General features: G+C 42.5%; 1 protein-coding gene across 9 annotated transcripts in view; it reads left to right on the forward strand.

Moving 5' to 3' along the window:
• The window catches only part of LOC140485977 (uncharacterized), a 62,930-nt gene that overhangs the window by 21,833 nt on the left and 19,439 nt on the right, over positions 1–21,658 (forward strand). For 7 of the 9 annotated variants that reach the window (XM_072584452.1, XM_072584451.1, XM_072584449.1 and 4 more), the window contains 5 exons: positions 1,492–1,566; positions 4,254–4,358; positions 7,374–7,917; positions 10,673–10,876; positions 11,482–11,603. In XM_072584452.1, the coding sequence (XP_072440553.1) occupies positions 1,492–1,566; positions 4,254–4,358; positions 7,374–7,917; positions 10,673–10,876; positions 11,482–11,603 (1,050 nt within the window). The remainder of the gene's footprint in view (positions 1–1,491; positions 1,567–4,253; positions 4,359–7,373; positions 7,918–10,672; positions 10,877–11,481; positions 11,604–21,658) is intronic. The other 2 variants (XM_072584453.1, XM_072584450.1) reach the window with 1 other exon arrangement.

Raw genomic sequence — 21,658 nt, forward strand, 5'->3', positions numbered from 1 at the left:
CTTCTATAATCTTTTAACAGTCAGTGAGGTAATTGCAACTGCCCTTGGAGATGCACAGTATTAGGATGCAGTGTTTTACCTTCTCTCCTTCAAAATCTTCCTTCTCTCCTTTGGCATCTTCCTTCCTTCATTGCAGGTTGTATTGAAAACGGATCCTCTGATGAATCCTCTTCGGGAACACGATGGAACCACCAATCTGCTGTTATTCAAGCTGCCATTATTTTAAAAATCTTTAAAAGAGGAATTGTAGGACACAGCAGTTTTTGGTTCAGCAAATGATTATATAGTGAAGGGTCCTGGCAGGCAGCTTGCATGTTCTTTGATGTTTTCTACCTTCATTTTCTTTAAAACATTCTTTTTTGACAAATGCTGATCAGGATTGAAAATTGTTATGAGTAAAGTGAGGGAGATTTAATCCAGTTGCCATCATAAACCCAGATAGAAGGTGTAGTGATTCCTAACTTGACTTGCATGTCAGCCAAAACTGCAGCTTTTAGGAGTCATTATAAGTTGCCAAATATTATGTTTCTCATCACATTTTGATGAAGTCATACAACATGTTCAACAGAGCAAACCGGGTCACCTGAACAACTCACAGTGACTCATCAGTAAATTTGTAGTTCTCCTATTTGTGGCTTGCGGGAGCTCGATCATTGCGGTCTGAAACCAGGATCAAACAAAGGTGGAGAAGCCAAATACAGGGTCACCATTTACCTTCGGGGAATGGTCTACTTTCATTTTTGTAGGGTCCCAATGTCTTCCTATACAAAGGCCCAGGGTTGGACCTTTCAGCCTTTCGCAGGGGCAGGCAGACTCTCGGGGGGACCTTTACAAACTCACCGAGTGGGAGGAGACTGGGAGAGCCGTGAGCTGGGAAGGGGGAGAGCAGGAGGCCAGGGAACTTACTGCAAGGTAAGTTACAGGATTATTAAGGTCCTAAGGATGATGTTGGAGGCAAGTGAACATGGAGGACGTAGAGGCTGGGGCTCACTCTGTCGAAGGGCTGGACTTTGGACAGGCATCGAATGTGGCCCAATTTGAACTCCCAGAATGCCCATGACTGCGTTTTTAAATTCTGGCTGCTGACGCTCCAATTTGCTGTTGTCACATTTTTAAGGGAACTCCAAGAAAACCAACTGGCCACTGAGATGACAGGTCCCCTCCTCTGGCCCACGGCAGGGTCTTGCACTGGGAAGGTCCTGGTTCCTGGTATTTTAGTGACTGTGGGATTAGGTTCACCTCCTACCTCTCGTCCCTAGTCTCTATTTGCCACCTCCCTACTATCACAGACAGGATCTCATAACCAATAATCTCGTAAACTGCTCTGCAACAATTATTAATTGGCATCAGATGAAATTTTTAAAATTGGTACAAAGAAGCAATGGCTTATATAGTGCCTCTTAGAAAATTTAAGTACACTCAGGGCAGCATAGACCAGACACTTAGATTTTGTACAATTTCAGTGAAGCAATCCCTCTCCTCTCTACACAGGCCAGTGATATGTCAGAAGGTTCCTATGTTACCGATCAGCAGAGGACACTGGTGGAGATTCTTAATTACTGCCAGGTAACGGTTAGCTCTGTGATGATCCACACTGCCTGTGCAGTTCTTCAAGTCTTCTTGAAAACTGAGCCCCCTCCTATCTCCAACACAAAGAAGTAACGTTGAGGCTTAAGGTTCAAACTCGACTTAAAGCACATGGACCGTAGTTTTCTGTGGACGTTCTCCTGATTTTTCAAAGTTGTGACCAGAAGCTACACGAAGAACTGTGATCCCCCCCCCCCATGATGTGGAGGTGGTGGTCTTGGACTGGGGGTGGACAAAGTTTAAAAATCAAAGCACACCAGGTTATAGTCTAACAGGTTTATTTGGAAGTACAAGCTTTCAGAGCGCTGCTCCTTTGTCAGGTTACCTGACCCTCCGAAAGCTTGTACTTTCAAATAAACCTGTTGGACTATAATCTGATGATACTCTGGGCAGCTGGAGTCTAGTCTTTTATATTTTATAAGCTTTCATTTACAGAGATGCATATTTGTAACATGTATATCTCCACACCCAACAACCGCAGAAACCTCTTTTTCTAATCAACCTGTTCAGGGATGTTGTTGCACACTTCTGACGCAAGTGGGCCTTGAACCTGGTGTCTCAGTCCAGAGGTAGGGACACCACCGCAAGGGGGCCCCTCCTGAAGCAGAAACAACTCCCCAGTTCATGCCCATTACCTGAATGCAGTTTAATACCCAGTTGATACAAATTAAGAGAACCCATGAGGAATTAAAATCCTTTGATTGCTTTCGAACATGTACAGATTAAAACCAAAGGGTTCTAATTGCACTGTAGTGGTGTCCGTTATGGACCAGGTCAGACCCCTTCAAAATATCTCAAGATATTTTAGCCCAGTAATAGCTGAGTTTCGTTTAGCCCAGATCCTACTTTTTCTTATTTTAAAGACAGATCTGAAGTGGGTGTTCCAGGTGTGATGCAGCTGGCCAAACCACTCAGCTTTAAGCGAAATGGAATTTATTTAAACACTGCAGTTGAAATACGAAGGAAAGAAAACAAAATTTAGAATATCTTATCAACTTGAAAACTCAACCAATTCAGTGAAGCAACTTAACTAAGGTGCTGTTCCAATTCCCGTAACATCCCATGAACACACCCCTTGGCGAACGGTAGTTCAAACGCAGGTTCTTGCAGGCAGGAGAGATTTCAGACCGAAAGCCAGGCAGGGATCATCTGTTGAAGCATGGAAGCTTTGCTCTGCATCTGCTTCTCTGCTACAACTAAACCAAATTAGAAAAAACCTGAACTGGGAGTACCAGCCAGTCCCCTGCCCTTGTTATACTAGGCCCAGATATTTTGGCACCTTTGCCTTTACGACCTCTTTCTTTTTTAAAAAAAACAAAAACAAAATAACTTTGTTACATGTGACAGCTTTGTCATGTGTCCCCACATCTAAGCCAGGAGACGTGGGTTCAAATCCATTGGTGTGTGTTAGCATCTCTGAACAGGCTGATTTGAAAATATTTACAATTTGAAATTAATTTCAAATGTGGTGATTCTGGGATTGAGTTTCATCTGGGGGACGGTATCTCGTTTGTATTGGATCAGCTGGTCCTAATGCACCGTGTCTGATCTTGAATTTTCCAAAGTAGAAATAAACACCAGGCATAATGTATAACCCTCGGACAGTGCCCATTTTGCATCGCTGCCTGAAATGAAGTACTGCCCCTGCCTTTTTAAAACTGTGCCTCCCTCCTTCCATCTCACCCGCTTCCCTCACAGGCCGCGCTGTGGCCCTTCCGGAAGACATCACTTTTGAACATCAGAGTCTCCGAGGAAGTAGGCTGTGCCTGTACAAATTCATTTCACACAGGGCGGGCGTTTACAACCATCCGATAGTACAGGCTTTTGTTGGCCTGTAGTGGGTGTGAACCCAGATACCAACGATGGAAGGCCACTGTAAACACCCCACCGCAAACTCCATCTAATGTCATTCACCTTCCAACTGGATCAAAGATGTTTAAGGAATAAACCTATTTTCTCTACCTTGATGTAATTGAGACCCAGTTGCTTTTTCGTGATAAAGGTTGACCTTCCTCTCTCCATGTATCTCAACAGAAACTCCTTGCCAGTGGTACCTGGAATAATATAATGTTCGGTGTGGGACAAATCTCATCATCATCGTGAAAACACTGGAACAGTTCTCCACATATGTCACCTCAATACATATTTTCTTGCATCTCCCACAAACCCTGTAATATTTATTTTTTTCATCATGTCCCTTGGAAAGAATTCAGCCACTGCACTATTGGAGCAGAGAATTCTAATTCTGTGTGGGGAGTTTGCAAGTCTTCCTTTCACCCCCAGTAACAATGAATCAAACATGTTCCCATAATTTCCACAACCTAATCTTGGGATGTCCCAAACTGAACACAGTAACCAGGATGGATGAATCATTTGCTAATATTATGATTGACCGTACAACGGGCAGAAACTCCAATTGCATTTTGTAATACCAATTACCAACAGCAAAAAAGCTCCACATGAAAATTTTTATTTTTTTTAAATTACCAATGCAAGCTAACCCTAAATGCCCTTCGATCCACATCCTTTGTGGTTTGTGTTGATTTATGTATTTGATACAGGTCATGTCTGGTTCAATCTTTCTGCATTTTGCAACAAAATGGAAAAAACCCCCACTCTAACTGCTTTGAATACAGTGAATTCCATGTGTTTCGTTTCTCCGTCAGGTAATGTATGCTGCTATCCAGAGACTGGATAAGAAATTTGATGTTTTGCATCGTAGAGTCACAGAGATGCACCAGGGGAGAATGAAACCAATGTTTTTCAAACCGGTGAGTAATGCTGTGATTTGGGCAAAAAGATTAAAGTGTGTTGTATGCACAATGAAACTCAGCTATTACTGGATAAAGGCATCAAGTGCCTTGTGGATCAGCTCGTTTTGCAAATAGATGTGAATCTGCACAAAACTTATTTCAAGCCCTTTGATTTAAGCCTAAACAGAAGTTTAGCCTTTTAAGCGTCTTGGGGTTTTCTGCATCACTCAGATTTTTAAATCTCTATTGTTGTAAAGTAAGACATTTCAAAATTCTGCGGTGTTGATTAGAAACTGAACTGGTTTAGCCACGTAACTACTGGGGTTGCAGAGCAGGTCAGAGGCTGTGAATTTTATAACAAATAACACAACTCCTACTCCTACTCTTCAAAGCCTGTCCAGCATCTACAAGGCACGAGACAGGAATGCGATGGAATACTCACCATTTACTGAGATGAGTGTAGCCCCAGCAACGCTCAAGAAGCTCAACATCCTGCAGGACAATTCTTTTTGGTTGGCACCCAATCCAGCACTTTCGACACTCTCTCCCTCCACAATTGAGGTAGCAGTGTGTGCCATTGACAGCGTGCACTCCAGAAATTCACCCTTGGAAAGCATGTTGTGAACCAATGACCACAACCATCTAGAAGTGCAAGGGCAGTAGGTATATGGGATCACCATCACCTGTAGGTTCCCTTCCAAGCCACTCCTCATCCTGACTTGGAAAGATATTGTTATTCCTTCAGTGTCATGGGTCAAAGTGGTGGAACGCTTTCCTTAACTGCACAGTGGTTGCATCTACACAAGATAAACTTCAGTGATTCAAGAATGCAGCTTACCACATCACCTCACAACAACTTAACATCGACAATAAATGTGCCACGGCCAGTGATACATGTCATGAAAATAATCAATTATAATGAATTCGCTTGAGAGGCCTGGCTTATACTGCAGAACAACAACAGCGCGCACTCTCAGTGGAAGACTGGAATGGGTCACGGATGTTGGCCCAGCCAGCAACACTCCCATTTCATGAATGATTTTAAAAAAACTTCCTGCACTTTTGTCATCTGCTCAAATCCTTCTGAGTTCACCTTAGTGGCATTAATTCCAAATCCTGCCTACTAGACTAGACGGGATTGTTAAGGAGGGGGTGTTAACAATTCTGGAAAGTGAAAATAGGAGTACGGTGTACAGTTCTGGTCACCGTATAATAGGAAGGATGTAGAAGTTTTGGAAAGGGTGCAGAGGAAACTTACTAGGATGTTGCCTGGTATGGAGGGAAGGTCTTATGGGAAAAGGCTGAGGGACTTGAGACTGTTTTTGTTAGAGAGAAGAAGGTTGAGAGGTGACTTCATTGAGACATATAATCAGAGGGTTAGACAGGGTGGACAATGAGAGCCTTTTTCTTTTGGATGGTGATGGCGAGCATGAGGGGGCATAGCTTTAAATTGAGGGATGATGGATATAGGACAGGTGTCAGAGGTTGTTTCTTTACTCTGAGAGTAGTAGGGGTGTGGAACAGTAATTGACTCGTCAACTTTAAGGGCATTCAAATGGTCATTGGATGAAAATGGAATACTGTAGGAGAGATAGGCTTCAGATTGGTTTCACAGGTCGGGGCAATGTTGAGGGCCGAAGGGCCTGTACTGTGCTGTAATGTTCTATGTCCTTTAGCTCATCAGTCAGACACAGCTTTTGCAAAGTGCTTCTATGCAGCGGGTGAGAGCTGAGAGCAACAAGAGACAACACTATATGGGAGATCAATAATAAAAGCAGAATCACTACACTGTTGTTTCATATTTGGTTTGAAAAAGAGGGTGAACTGTGGCAGGGAGGCCTGCTACTGCTTTACTATCCCTGACCTGGATTTTCCTCCAGCCAAGACTGCTGTACCTCTCCTACTGCAATGTGAAAATACCACTGCAGGGGACAATTCCTGCCCCATTTTGTTTTTGTCTCCTCTATACCAGGATGCTGCAGGTAAACTTTGATAGTGGATGTGAGGAGAGGTCTGAGCATGATGGGAGAGGGCTCTGGAACAGCTTCCTCATCTTCAGTTCACTGCAGGCAGAGACGCTCACACAATTCAGTGACTCTGCAATGAGCTGGCCTGCTGCCTCCTTCCCCATCCACACAACTCGCTGTCAACCAAAACCACCACACCCCCCCACCCCCCTTTTTGAAATAAAGGAACTGAAAGAAAGATTAGATAAACTTATGGATGATAATGGAACAGTGTAGGTTAGATGGGCTTTAGATTGGTTTCACAGGTCGGCGCAACATTGAGGGCCGAAGGGCCTGTGCTGCACTGTAATTTTCTATGTTCACAGTAAGTGTGAAGGCTGATTGAGTGCTTTGGCATCTTTTATGTCCCGTTAAGGGCTTGAAAATGCAGTGATTCTTGTAAAAGGTGAGACTGAGAAAAGCCAATGGATTCAGTATAATTCACTGTTTCATTGAAGAGTCCTGACTGCACAGTCTTCACAAAACCAAGTCACAAGTGTAATCTGACTGGCCAGGATCACAGCATCGTAGATTTGCAGTTCCTTTGTCATTGTTGACTTAAAAAATAGATTAAAACATTTTTCCTTAGGATTTAAGCTTATTAGTTCAGGTTAGCTTGTGCTTTTATTAATCCAGATTGTTTGAACCGGAAATGTGCCACATTTAGCCACGTTAAGCCACTTTAAATATGGTGCTGTATGTACGTGTCAATGTATTGCTCCTGAGGCCAAGTTCTGGCTAGAGGTCTGCACTTACCAAGTGACCTTAAACAGGCGATGAGAGGAGATGAATTCTTGCTGTTCTGTCCACAGCCACATTAACTGGAAGGTAAACCTCTTTGCCTGTGTTTTGTATCTGTTCTGAAAACTGCACAAGTATTTTTCAATGCTACTGGCTGGAAAAGGAAAGATTGTTAATGGAGAGTTTAATTTGGATGCAGCACCCATTGGGAAGGTGATGTTGCCTCCATTTTGGGATTCTCCGGTCTTTCCCTTCCTTGCTTGTTAATTCTAATTGTTATTTGCAGAGACTGACGACTGTATCCTATGGAAACACCCACCAGATGCCGCTCACCAAAATGAAAGTACAGAAGCCCGTGGAGAGGGAGGTGAGGATCAGGAGGCCACCACCGAATGCAGGGTCCCACCCTTCCCCGGTCATGATACGAGTAGAGAAAGAGCCAGTGGCGGTTCCAATTCCAAGCAATCCCGTACGGTCCTCGCCTCAGCCGCAAATAGTGTACAGCAGTGCAAGAAGAGCAAGCCCTCCTCTGCCCACAATTCACTCTGTCCAGTCTTTAAAAGAAGCTCCAGTACAGTGCTCTGGAACGGTTATTGGCATTTCTGACTTTGCCCAAGGGAAGGCTCCTGCTGAGCAAGACAACAGGGTACCTACGTCTTCAGAAGCCAGTGATGTAGTGCAACCCACCCGAAGACCATTTCAGGATAGTTGTACTTCCCAAGAAAGAGAGGCGTTCAGTAATGTAAAAACTGCAGACAGTCCTGCAGAGCAAACCAGCTGTTCCCAGCCTGAAGTTCCTTCATCCTTGTCCATAGATACTATGAGTTTAGGTGAGTAATAATCAAACACCAAAAAGTATGTTTTCATTTCAGTGAGTTCAAAATCAATGCTTAGTAAAAACCAAAAGAACTGCTGATGCTGTAAATCAGAAACTGAAATCACTGGAACGTTTCGTGTTTACTACATGAGACTTTTTAAAAATTGTTTATCTGTGTGACAACGCTGAGGCTTTAAGAGGTGTATTTTGTCCTGGTTTCTTTTACGAGCGAGAGATTGAATGAGGGGTGAAGAGCAGTCTGTGGTAACGTAAACAGCCTGTGAGGCCTTGTGTTTTTTTTTTAAAAAGCTGGAACAATAGAAGCAGCCTGAATGGGTGCGGCCAGTTCTCACAGACCAGGATTTCTAGGGGTTTTCTTTGGCTTTTAGATTCAGCAGAAGCAGATGGATCCAGTTAATGTTCCAACTAGAAATTTTGAGTTGAGTTTAAAACCTAGATTCAAACAAGTCGTCAGGTTTCCAAACATAGTTTCACATTGCACGACATGCTGCATTTGGGTTAAACCTTTCTACAAATATCCACACAAATATATTTCAAATCTATGTATGTTAAGGTATTTTTAGAAATAAATAAAGAAATAAACCCAAATGCAAGGAATTTCTTCAAAATTAAAAATTGAAAGTTGGTAGGTTTTATAAAAATAGCTATTTCTCTGATCAAACTTTAAAATAAGAGATTGTCATTTTGATCATTGTAGCAACTCTGGAGAGGAGTTGTATCGAACTCAATGTTAACAATGTTTCTCTCTCCATAGATGCTGCCAGACCTGCTGAGTTTCCCCAGAATTCTGTGTACTAGTTTCTGATTTCCAGCATCCACGATATTCTGATCATTAATCACTTCAGTTGTCGTCTTTTTAAAAAGACTTAAAATAAAACTTTGTCAATTTGTGCATTAAAGTATGATCGTGCCCGTGTCTTAATATTGGCCATGGGAAGCGATTAACGATTTCAAAATGGATCCCAATTTCTCATTTGATTATATCAAAACAAAGCTGAAAATAGCATTCTAAGAAGTTCCTGAAACCTCAACGGAATTTTTGATCTAACTCATTAGATATTTCTGCCAATCTTCAGAATTCCACACTGCAGTTGAAAATATTTCCAACTGGTAAAAATATATATCACAAATATTTGTTAACCACGTGAATATAGTTCTGGAATTCTGTGGGATGTCTCAACAAAAAGCAAGATTCCCAATTAAACATCATATGCAGGAGTGAAAATTGATAGCTGTTAAACCAGGATGAGAGAGCTTTATTTAATACAAACAAGCTATATTTTCCTTTCACTTGAATGGAAAACAGTCTACAAACCACTTATCATTGTGTCTACATTGTCTTTGTGTGGAAGTTATAATTTTATTGCATTTATCAATTCACTAATTTCAAAATGGTTGTGACATCCCTGTCCCTGTCATCCCTGCTACACCCCTCCACGAGAAAGGTCACCGTTTAAGAAGCTGCAGTAGTTTTACCTTTCCATGACTCTTATTTTTTGAAATTATAAGATGCAGTTTAAATTTAATAAGATTTCAGATATGCTACATACCATTAATATTTCCAAAGATATCATTCTTTTTGTGCATTTACTTTATGCCACACAGTAACTCACCTAAATACTGATGAGCCACTTTTTTGATGTAGTGAAAACGTTATGATTTAATATGACAGGGTTTCACTAAACTGACTCAGGATTCAATGAAAAACAGAGGACACTAACCAAATTCACTTGCAAATGCTTTTAAGAACATGAATCTCTCTCTCATTTGGGAGTGTACTTTAATTTATTTCCAGAGTGATGAGTTGGTGCAAGGAACGAATTTGTATTTACATAGTGACTACAAGTCCCAAACCTAGACTGTGACAGTGGTCTCCGAACAGAGTAATAGCAATAGCAACCATTGTACAAACAGCAGTCGACTTAATGGTGCCATTAGTGTGGTCCCACTTTATGTAATCCAGTCTGCTAAACTCTTGAATGTGAGCTCCTAGAACGGTAACTTGGTTCTGTTTTTTGTTGGTTTAATGTCCGAAACTGATCTGTATTATCACAACTAAATGAGGCATGAATTTATATCTCTGCTTTTAGCATCCTTTTATATGATCTCAAAATAAATATTATGATGAACAAACAAGGAAATGGAGCACATTACCCACTGCCTTATTTGAACTTTCGGGTGCACACCCAGTCTAGGCTGTTGGGATAAAATAATCTTCTGTCTTTAAGGGTCTTAAGGAGACTGGCAATTGCATGCAGATCCTCCAAGTTGGCATTAATAGATAATTTCACTCACCCTGCTGTGGTATAAATGGGGTATATCTGAGATGATCCAGTAACAGCACCAGTTGAGATAGCAAAGCACTCCTCTGGGCTGCCTGATTCCATGGCACTGCCAAACAGTGTGGTTCCCAACGTTGCTAAGCTCTGAAATAGCTCTTGGACTGGTTGGGAAGTCATAACTCGGGCTGTTTATGGTGAAATATTTTTGAGACACACTGTGGCTTCCCACTATTGTTACGTGGCAAAATAAGAAGCTGGAGGGAAGACCTGACCTGACCAAACTCGAGATCAGAAAATTTGAAGAAAATACGAAAGTGCTGCAGGATTTTTCACTCATCGTAAGATGTACCTTTGTCATTACCCCTCTGGTACAATAAATGGAGACTTTTAATTTTCAGCTATTAGTTTAAAAATAAACATGTTCCTATTTCACGTTCAATAATTTTGTTACTCTTGAATTCCCAGAATATTTGGGTGACCCCAGACGAAATATAAAGGTGCCTGCAGCCTTCTTAATGAAGGCACGACAGAAGACCAAGCCAAAGTATGTAGCACGTTACCTCGTCCGGATGATGTTCCCTAAGGACACCCTGATGTATAGTAACATGCAAGGTGACAAAACTAGAGGAATCAAACCACTGGATCCTAATAGGATTGCAGCTTTGCGAGGTGGGTCTTGTTCTAGGTGATGGGTAACATTTGAATTGTCTCAAAAATGCTACAGTTTTCTACCTTTATACTCCTACAGGTGTTAATTGTAGTAAGCACTTGGTTTGACTGTTTAACACTGTAGTGGCGTTTAAAATTGATCTAATAATTAAAAGCTGGTCATGGAATTCTAATGAATTGATCCATTTTCACTTAATTTTGTGCCAGAATTTTAAAAAAACATGAGGTTGTAGTATTTGATTAACATCATAATTCAGTACCTGTCTCGTTTCCTTTTGGTAACTGAGAATATACAGTTAATAAGAGGGTACATTTAAAAAAACTGGACTTTTTAAAACTCTGCAACAATAATTAAACCTTTCTGTATTGGAGAACATTTATACCCTTGATCAATGTAGATGCCGAGTGGGCACATTGGAAGGTGTTGGTAAAATAATTTCTAGTTTCATGAACTATAAACTAGTTAATTACATTGCTACAATAAAACAAAAATGTACCATTGTGCATGCTTTAGACAAGGGGAAAAATGATACTCATAACAAATTTTAATGATTTGCTAATTGTACTTTTTTTGTATTGAATTCCCCCTTTTTTTTTCATCCTAGAGTTCCTTTGTTCAATTTTCCCCACGTACGATTTGAGCGAGGAAGGCAAAGACTGGAAGATTTGTGTCTCTAATGTAAATTCCATGATACGCAGTCTACGTTATGAAATCCAGAAAGAAGCAGTAAGTGAATTCAACAGAGAGTAGAAGCATTTCTGTTTATGTACATTATTGGTAAGCATGCATCAGGCTGACTTGAGCAGAGACTGAGAGCAAAATAGAGCAAAAGTGTTCTGCAATGCAGTCTGGCTTAATATTTTCTTTTTCCTTCTTGGGGATTGTAACAGACCAAGAAAAGCAGTGTTTGCGGGTGTTATGATGTTTACACCCAGGATAGTTGATTGGCAAAAGAACATTTCTGAACAGCTGAAGGAGCTTCTGCATGGCATCATGCATAAAGACATAGCTTAGGTCTGGTATCCAAACATTCACAACAATTTTCAATTTATACAAGCCTAGCTGATCTCAGCCAGAACAACAAGTTGAGCACTCATAGCCAATAGACAGCCATAAAGTTTATACAGCACAGAAACAGACCAAACTTGTCTGCACCGACCAGACATCCAAATCTGACTTAGTCTCATTTGCCAGCATTTGGCCCATATCCCTCTAAGCACTACCTATTTGTATGCCCATCCAGATGCATTTTAAATTTTGTAATTGTACCAGCCTCCATCACTTCCTCTGGCAGCTCATTCCATACACGTACCATCCTCTGCATAAAAACCTTTACCCCTCAGGAATGTTTAAATTTTTTCCCTCTCACCCTAAACCTAGGCCCTCTAGTTCCAGACTCTTTCCCCCCCCCAAGGAAAAGACCTTGTCTATTTACCCTATCCATGCCCCTCATGATTTTATAAACCTGTATAAGGTCACCTCTCAGCCTCCGACGCTCCAGGGAAAACAGCCCCAGCCTATTCAGCCTCTCCCTACAGCTCAAACCCTCAACAACATCCTTTTCTGCACCCTTTCAAGTTTAACAACATCCTTCCTATGGAAGGGTGACAAGAATTGCACACAGTATTCAAAAAGTGGCCTCACCCATATCCTGTACAGCCGTAACATGACATCCCAACTTTAGCACTCTATTCGGTGTTCTGACCAATGAAGGCAAGTGTGCCAAATACCTCTTCACCACCCTGTCTACCTGCCACTCTCGGTCTCTTTGTTTGGCAACACCCTACCATCAACTGGATAAAAACATCTATCCTAATTACATACAGCACATGACACTTACACAATACAATTCTTTTGCAACATTTTTATTTAGGGTAGATTAAAACATTTAAGACGTTATATATTATTTCCTACTAGCTCTTAATTCCTAGTGCAAACACCAATATATTTTAAGGTGAAATGAACTCCAGACTAATAAAAACCAAGAATTTTATCAAAGAATCAAAGCTCAGAAGGCTACTGTAACCCTTATTTTTCCCTCTAATTCTACAATTTTGTATCGTGGCCCAAAGAATATAAAGGTGTATCAAAGAGAGGAGCTTCTATGGACAATTGTTACTGGGCCAAAAAAAAAGAACTACCTAGTCTAACTGGACATTCGTTGGTGTGTAGGAGAAAGTGAGGACTGCTGATGCTGGTGATCAGAGTCAAAAAGTATGGTGCTGGAAAAGCACAGCAGGTCAGGCAGTATCTGAGGAGCAGGAGAATCGAGATTTCGGGCATAAACCCTTCATCAGGAATGTGGGATGGAGGAAAGGGACTGGGAGATAAATAGGAGGGGGCAGTGGGTGCAGGGGGAAGGTAGCTTGGAAGGTGATAGGTAGATGAAGGTGTGGGGTGATGGGTGGAGCGGGTAGGTGGGAAGGAAGATGTACAGATGGGACAGTTCGAACAACTGTTTGGTGTGTAGCCTTGCAGATTACAGCGTATGACATACATATCCAAGTATTGTTGAAATGTGGAGTTTCTGCTTCTACAAGGAGCACATTCCAGACCTGCACCCATTTTTCCCTCCACTTCCTTCGAATTCTTCCACCAACTTTACATTTATGCTCCCAGGCTATTAAAAATACAAGTACGATGAGCTTGAGTCAATCATATGTTCCCTCAAGCCTACTCTGCCATTACATGATTACACCTGATTTCTTTTGCCTCCTTGCCACTTTCCCCTCTGCCCTCCATGTTCTGATCTATAAGATACCAAAACTACTACATTCAAAAAGGCATGAAGGTACATAGCAATGGAGCAAAAGTGATATCAAGAAAATATTTATACACAATCGGTGGTTAAGGTTTGAATTACACCGAGCCCGAAAGTGTGCTGGAGGCAAGCTCAATCGACACATTCAAAAGGCAGTTAGACTGTGATCTGAAAAGCAAGACTGTGCAAGATTAAAGGGAGAAGGAAGGAGACTGGCTCTCACAGGGACAGCCAGTGCAGACTTGTGTTGTTTCATGATCCTGTAAAAATCAGTTATCATTCTCATAAAGTATGCATTCTTCTTCATGAACGTCCGCAACACTTTTGAGAATGTGCTATTACAGATAGCTTCTTGGGGCTTTCACTTTCAAAATAACAAAGTTAAGTGAGGAGATTCTTGTGCAAGATAATGTAATAGGAATTCATGTAATCTGAAAGTAATTAAGAACTTGGTTAAAGGGCAGTAAATGGCAAACCTTACTGGAAATGTGAAGGTGGAGGTAATGTTGAATGACAGTCCACCAGGACGTGGTATTACAATCGATGCTGTTTTAACCTAAATTCGCACTCTGTGATTCAAAACAAACTGATCCAGTAGCTGTAAAGGGTAAAAGCTATCCAGGGTCTAGTTCCCGAATGCTGCCCAAAACCTGTTCCTAATAGGTTTGTGAACTTCAGTCAGAACAATTTCAGGATGTGATGCCTTCCAAGGTAGATTATCCACCTGTTATTCACTCTGAACTCACACATGAAGGATGCACAGTTGAACAGGATACCAGAATAGAGAGAAGGGCTGCTGGAAAAGAAATTAAGATTCAAATGACCTTCCATACTACAACCATGAATTTGAGCACGGATTAATGAATCTTTCTGAAATGCTTGTTCTCTACCACTTTGAACTCCCTCTTCCTCATTTCTTCTGTATGTTTTTATTTTGGAGGCTTTAAAATTTTCAGTAACAGCTAATACTCAACCTTGGTGGAATACTTGGTGGAATGACTTGAACATGTGTATATTGTGAGCGATCACACATTAACTACTGGAAAGGCACATCAAGGTTACTTTTTCAGTTAGGTGGGAATGTGTTCACTATTGTGTATATAAATAGTCATTGTTCACTGTGTCCTGCACTAACCGGATTCAGCCCCGTTTAGGAATGTCTTCCTACAGGCACGAGCATAGATTTCAGTTTCACCTATTTGGGACCTTCTTTACCGTCTGTTTTCTGTTCCTTTGCAATTTCTTTTTTACATATTTAACATTTTGTTCTCTTCCCCCTTCCCAAAATGTCTCTTTGCTCCTTCTCTGTTAAACGTGCTGGTTGTTGCTGCAACAGTATATAAAGTTATATTCACAAGTAGTCTTCCTACCTTTGAATGTTTACTTGGATGATGAAGGTCAGTCAAATCTATCACATTCAACCCAAATCCTGTGCCCCCACACTATTCAACTAAAGAACCAGAATATGAAGAGATTACTTCTTCCTTGCCAAATCCCTAGATTAGCTGTTAAGCACGATCACAATCCCAAGTGAGACTGAATAGTGCATACCAAATCAAACTCGAAACCTTGCTTTTTGTACCTGAACTACATTTAGTAGCTGAGCTATGTAACAAATTTATCCTATTAACATTTCCAGCTACATTGTGGTTTTTCAATCAGACGTGTTTTCTTCCATGTGGAAAAAAATTGGAAGTTGTAAAGTTTATTTTCATGCTAGTTCAATATAAATGTAATATAATCTTAAAAACTGTTAACAGTAAATGCCTTTTCTAACAGCCATTTTTTAATCCAAACCTCTTCCTCCTTCCCTCAAGAGTGGTATCTGAGGTGACCTTTTCAGACTGGAATATACAACTCCTATAAAGATCTGAGTTAGGCGCCATAAAAAAATAAACATTTTTAAATAGGAGATGAAAATATTCTGCCCTAATTTATATTTTAGATTGTATATGTGCAGCTTTTACTAGATTGTTCCCCTTTCAATGTTATTTAGCAATTAACTGCAGTTTCAAAAAGCAGTTTGTTTATGTGACTTGTAAGCTTGTACTTGCGGTTATTTTACATACTGTATATTCACTGTCTACCTATGGGAAAGTTTCTTTCCGTGTTTATTCCTTTAGTCATTTGCTTCTACTTAAACTGAGCAGGCTGAGCATTTGCTGCACTGTTATAACCAATCTGATAAGTGAGACCCATGTGCTCTTCAGGGGGGAGCTTTCCACTGGCCTGTGCTGCAGTTAGAATCTGCAATGGAGGGCTCAATGGCCAAATCTTAAAGTAAAGCCCCACCCTGATCTAATAATCCTCAGACCGTACTGTTTTAAAATAGATGTTTGATGGTTCAACTGATGGTAGAATCCAATATAAATTCAAATTATAAAGAGCTAAGTCAACTCTGTCAGGCAGGTTTGGACAGGAGGTGAAGTTATGACCTCGCTGTCCTATGGCATTTGTTCAATGAACAGAGAAGCACCATGTTTGACCTCAAAATGAGGTTCCAACCTGGTGAAGCTACCAAACTGGAAAATATGAATGGTTAAAAACAATAACTGCAGATGCTGGAAACCAAATTCTGGATTAGTGGTGCTGGAAGAGCACAGCAGTTCAGGCAGCATCCAACGAGCAGCGAAATCGACGTTTCGGGCAAAAGCCCTTCATCAGGAATAAAGGCAGTGAGCCTGAAGCGTGGAGAGGTAAGCTAGAGGGTGGGGGTAGGGAGAGAGTAGCATAGAGTACAATGGGTGAGTGGGGGAGGGGATGAAGGTGATAGGTCAGGGAGGAGGGTGGAATGGATAGGTGGAAAAGGAGCTAGGCAGGTCGGACAAGTCCAGACAAGTCAAGGGGACAGTAACTGAACTGGAAGTTTGAAACTAGGATGAGGTGGGGGAAGGGGAAATGAGGAAGCTGTTGAAGTCCACATTGATGTCCTGGGGTTGAAGTGTTCTGAGGCGGAAAATGAGGCGTTCTTCCTCCAGGCGTCTGGTGGTGAGGGAGCGGCGGTGAAGGAGGCCCAGGACCTCCATGTCCTCGGCAGAGTGGGAGGGGGAGTTGAAATGTTGGGCCACGGGGCGGTTTGGTTGATTGGTGTGGGTGTCTCTGAGATGTTCCCTAAAGCGCTCTGCTAGGAGGTGCCCAGTCTCCCCAATGTAGAGGAGACCACATCGGGAGCAACGGATACAATAAATGATATTCGTGGATGTGCAGGTAAAACTTTGATGGATGTGGAAGGCTCCTTTAGGGCCTTGGATAGAGGTGAGGGAGGAGGTGTGGTCACAAGTTTTACAGTTCCTGCGGTGACCGGGGTAAGTGCCAGAATGGGAGGGTGGGTCGTAGGGGGGTGTGGACCTGACCAGGTAGTCACTGAGGGAACGGTCTTTGCGGAAGGCGGAAAGGGGTGGGGAGGGAAATATATCCCTGGTGGTGGGGTCTTTTTGGAGGTGGCGGAAATGTCGGTGGATGATTTGGTTGATGCGAAGGTTTGTAGGGTGGAAGGTGAGCACCAGGGGCGTTCTGTCCTTGTTATGGTTGGAGGGGTGGGGTCTGAGGGCGGAGGTGCGGGATGTGGACGAGATGCATTGGAGGGCATCTTTAACCACGTTGGAAGGGAAATTGCGGTCTCTAAAGAAGGAGGCCATCTGGTGTGTTCTGTGGTGGAACTGGTCCTCCTGGGAGCAGATACGGCGGAGGCGGAGGAATTGGGAATACGGGATGGCATTTTTGCAAGAGATAGGGTGGGAAGAGGTGTAATCCAGGGAGCTGTGGGAGTCGGTGGGTTTGTAAAAAATGTCAGTGTCAAGTCGGTCGTCATTAATGGAGATGGAGAGGTCCAGGAAAGGGAGCGAGGTGTCAGAGATGGTCCAGGTAAATTTAAGGTCAGGGTGGAATGTGTTGGTGAAGTTGATGAATTGCTCAACCTCCTCGCGGGAGCACGAGGTGACGCCAATGCAATCATCAATGTAGCGGAGGAAGAGGTGGGGAGTGGTGCCGGTGTAATTACGGAAGATCAACTGTTCTACATAGCCAACAAAGAGTCAGGCATAGCTGGGGCCCATACGTGTGCCCATGGCTACGCCTTTGGTCTGGAGGAAGTGGGAGGATTCAAAGGAGAAATTGTTAAGAGTGAGGACCAGTTCGGCCAAACGAATGAGAGTGTCAGTGGAAGGGTACTGTTGGGGACGTCTGGAGAGGTCCACCTCCACTAATCCTGGAAAATATGCATACCAAACAGCTTAAGCAAGTGATTGACAAAGCTAAGCAATTCCACAACCAATGGCTCAGATCTAAGTTCTATATTTCCGCCACATCCAGTCACAAATGGTGGTGAACAATTAAACAAGTCACTGCAGGAGGAGGCTCCACAAGTATCCCGATTCTCAATGATGGAAAAGACCAACACCTCAGTGTAAAAGATCAGGCTGAAGCATTCCCCTGCTCACAGATGCCAGTCTTCAGTAATTCGATTCACTGTTTGTAAATATGAAAAGTTACCCACATCTGTCCCGCACACAAAAAGCAGAACAAATCCAACCCAGCCAATTACCATCAGTCAGGTGAGGGGTGAGAGTGACTGCAACACGTAGCCCAAGCAAATTGGAATCAATGGGAGTCCAGGGCAAGCTCTCCACTGGTTGGAGTCATACCTGGCACATTGGAAAATGGTTGTGGTAGTTGAAGTTCAGTCATCTCAGCTCCAGGACACCTTTCAAGGAGTTCCTTAGGGTAGTGACCTAGCTTCATTAATGACTTTCCCTCCATCATGAGGTCAGAAGTGTGAATGTTTCCTGATGATTGTTCAATGTTCAGCACCATCCATGACTCCTCAGATACTGAACAGGCTATGTCCGAACGCAGAAGACCTAAAGAGTACCAGGCTTGGGCTGAAAAGTGGCAGATATCATCACACCACACAAATGCTAGGCAATAACTGTCTCTGATAAAAGACAACCTGCTACCACTCTTTGACATTCAATCTATTACCATCATTGATTCCCCACTGCCACCAGGTTACCAATTGACCAGAAACTCAACTGGGCTAGTTATGTAAATACAGTGGCTACAAGAGAAATTCAGAGGCTGGGAATACTGCAGTGAGTAACTCCCCTTATCATTTTCCAAACACCATCTGTGAGGCTCAACTCAGGAAAGTGATGGAATACTTCCAGCTTGTCTGAATAAGTGCAGCTGAAACTACACTGGAGAGACTTGGTACCATCCAGGACAAAGCAGCCCGCTTGATTGGCACCACATCCACAAGCATCCACTCCCTCCCCACCAACGCTCAATGGCAGCTGTGCGTACTATCTACAAGATGCAGAAATTCAGCAAAGCTGAAGCAAAGATAGTGTCTTGAAAATCCATGATCACTTCCATTCGGCAGGACAAGGACAGCAGAAGCACAGGAACACTGCCATCTATAAGTTTCCCTCTCAGCCACTCACCATCCTGACTTCGAAATATATCTCCATTTCTTCAATGTCACTGGGTCAAAATGCTGCACCTCTTCCTAATGACATTGTGGGTCTACCTACAGCACACGGACAGCAGCAGTTCAAGAAGGCAGCTCACACCCACTATCTCATGGGCAGCTAAGGGCTGCCAATAAATGCTGGCACAGCCAGCGATGCCCTTGTCCCATAAGTGTTTTTTTTTAAAAATGGAAACCTGGGTTTTGGTTTTCACTTGCTCAAGCAGTCTATAAACCCAATGCTCTTTCTGATTTATCAGCTGGATTTCAATAATGTGTGAATGGGCACATTTGCAGGATACACACCTAATGACATACATTTTTTAAAAGTAGACAGGTTAAGGTCAGGACTGGAAACACAGGATTTCTGCGATTTGTTGTTTCGAACAGTGACCCTAGACACTGCTGGCAGTGCGCCAATCACTTCACAGAAAGCAACTAATGAAGTCGATTAATTTCTTTAATTTAAAGAGTAAATGATGATTCTCCAAATTACATTAAGCATCCTAAGCCCTCTGGCACTATTCTTTAATAGTTTGGCAGTTAGAGCAATGCTATTTCAGCAATTTGATCTCTCTATTAAGTTTAGTAGAACAGGACTCTGATAATTACAGTTCAGCTTTATCAACAAAGTTCCTTATGAATCAGCACAGAAATCTCCAGAAACTATGGTGTGGTATTTGCTCGGGGTTTTCTATATCTAGCGCCATTAGGAATCAGTAAGATTTAAGGAATCGCTAAATCAGCATCTTCTATGAAGATGGGAAGGTAGGATGCACAATTCTAAGTGATCTATTGGACTTTTTTTATGTCCAATATTCTCCACAGAGATTCTTCACAATCCCAAAGGATGCCTGATCTCTCCTCTTCCCCCAGCTGCCCTGGGATCATATTTGCAGGGTTATCTCAGCTTTCCAAAAGGGTACCTTTCATCAAAAAGAAATTCACTGAGTATAGAGCCTGCTCTAGCCTGGTCGAATGCCTACACTCTCTAGGTTCAGACGCAAGGGACTTCAAGTACCCATTTCTATGGAAACAGCTGTTCATTGAATTGTCCACAAACTGCAAATGCACAAATAGAGTCATAGAGATGTACAGTATGGAAACAGACCCTTCGGCTGAACTCGTCAATGCTGACAAGATATCCCAACCCAATCTAGTCCGACTTGCCAGCACCCGGTCCATATCGCTCCAAACTCTTCCTATTCATGTCCCCATCCAGATGCCTTTTAAATGTTGCAACTGTACCAGCCTCCATCATTTTCTCTGGCAGTCCATTCCACACACGCACCACTCTCTGTGTGAAAACATTGCCTCTTAGGTCTTTTTCCCTCTCACCCTAAACCTATCCCCTCTAGTTCTGAACTCCCCCACCCCAGGGAAAAGACCTTATCTATTTATCCTATCCATGCCCCTCATGATTTTACAAACCTCTGTAAGGTCACCCCTCAGCCTCCGACGCTCCAGGGAAAACAGCCCCGGCCTACTCAACCTGTAGCTCAAATCCTCCAACCCTGGCAACATCCTTGTAAATCTTTTGGACCTTTTACTCTCCTGCCCCATGAAAATGAGCCTTGGGATTCCCAGCTTTCAAGGTCCTAAGCTCTGGAATTCCCTCTCTGTCTCTCCCCTCTCTTTCCTCCTTTAGCCATTCCTTAAAACTTACCTCCCATCTCATCTGTTATCATCTCAAGTAGGTCAGTGTTTGTTTGATTGTGTGTTTGTGAAGCACATTGGGATATTTTGTCTTATTAAAGGTGTTGTACAAGCATAGGTTGGCACAGTGGTTACCACTGCTGCCTCACAGCACCAGGGACCTGGGTTTGATTCTAGCCTCAGGCGACTGCCTGTGTGGAGTTTGCACATTCTCCCCATGTCTGCATGGGTTTCCTCTGGGTGCTCTGGTTTCCTCTCACAATTCAAAGATGTGTAGGTTAGGTGAATTGTCCACGTAGTGTTCAGGAATGTCAGCAGTAAATGTTGAATAATAGGGTGGGGGAATCAGGTCTAGGTGGAATACTGTTCAGAGGGTCGGTATGGGCTTGTTGGGCCAAATGGCCTATTTCCACACTTTAGGGATTCTATAAGTCATTATAATAAAAATCCACACATTTCTTTTGCTCCTGGTGTTGATAATCTTCCAAATTAACATGAAAAGGTGTGCATATATATTTGAAAGTTTTAATTTCTTTTGGAGCCATTGCTACAGAATTGCTATAGCACCTAAAGAGACTATTCAGTCTGCCCTGTCTGTGCTGGCCCTCCATAATCATAATATACCCAGCTCTTGTTGTCTTCCTGCAGCCCTGCATATTCTTCCATTTCAGATAATAATCTGAGTTTGAGTGCCCTGATTAAACGTATCTCCCCCAAGCACTCATGCAACCCACTCCATATCATAACAACTCACTCATGTCCCCATTGCTGCTTTTTCCGATGACCTTAAATCTGTGCCCTCTCACACTCAATGCTTTCACCAGTAATCAGTTCATCAGTTGTCCCCTATCTACTCTATCCAAACCCCTCCTGATTTTTAATATCTCAATCGAATCT

This window comes from Chiloscyllium punctatum, chromosome 15, assembly GCF_047496795.1.
Source record: "Chiloscyllium punctatum isolate Juve2018m chromosome 15, sChiPun1.3, whole genome shotgun sequence".
Classification (NCBI taxonomy): Eukaryota; Metazoa; Chordata; class Chondrichthyes; order Orectolobiformes; family Hemiscylliidae; genus Chiloscyllium; species Chiloscyllium punctatum.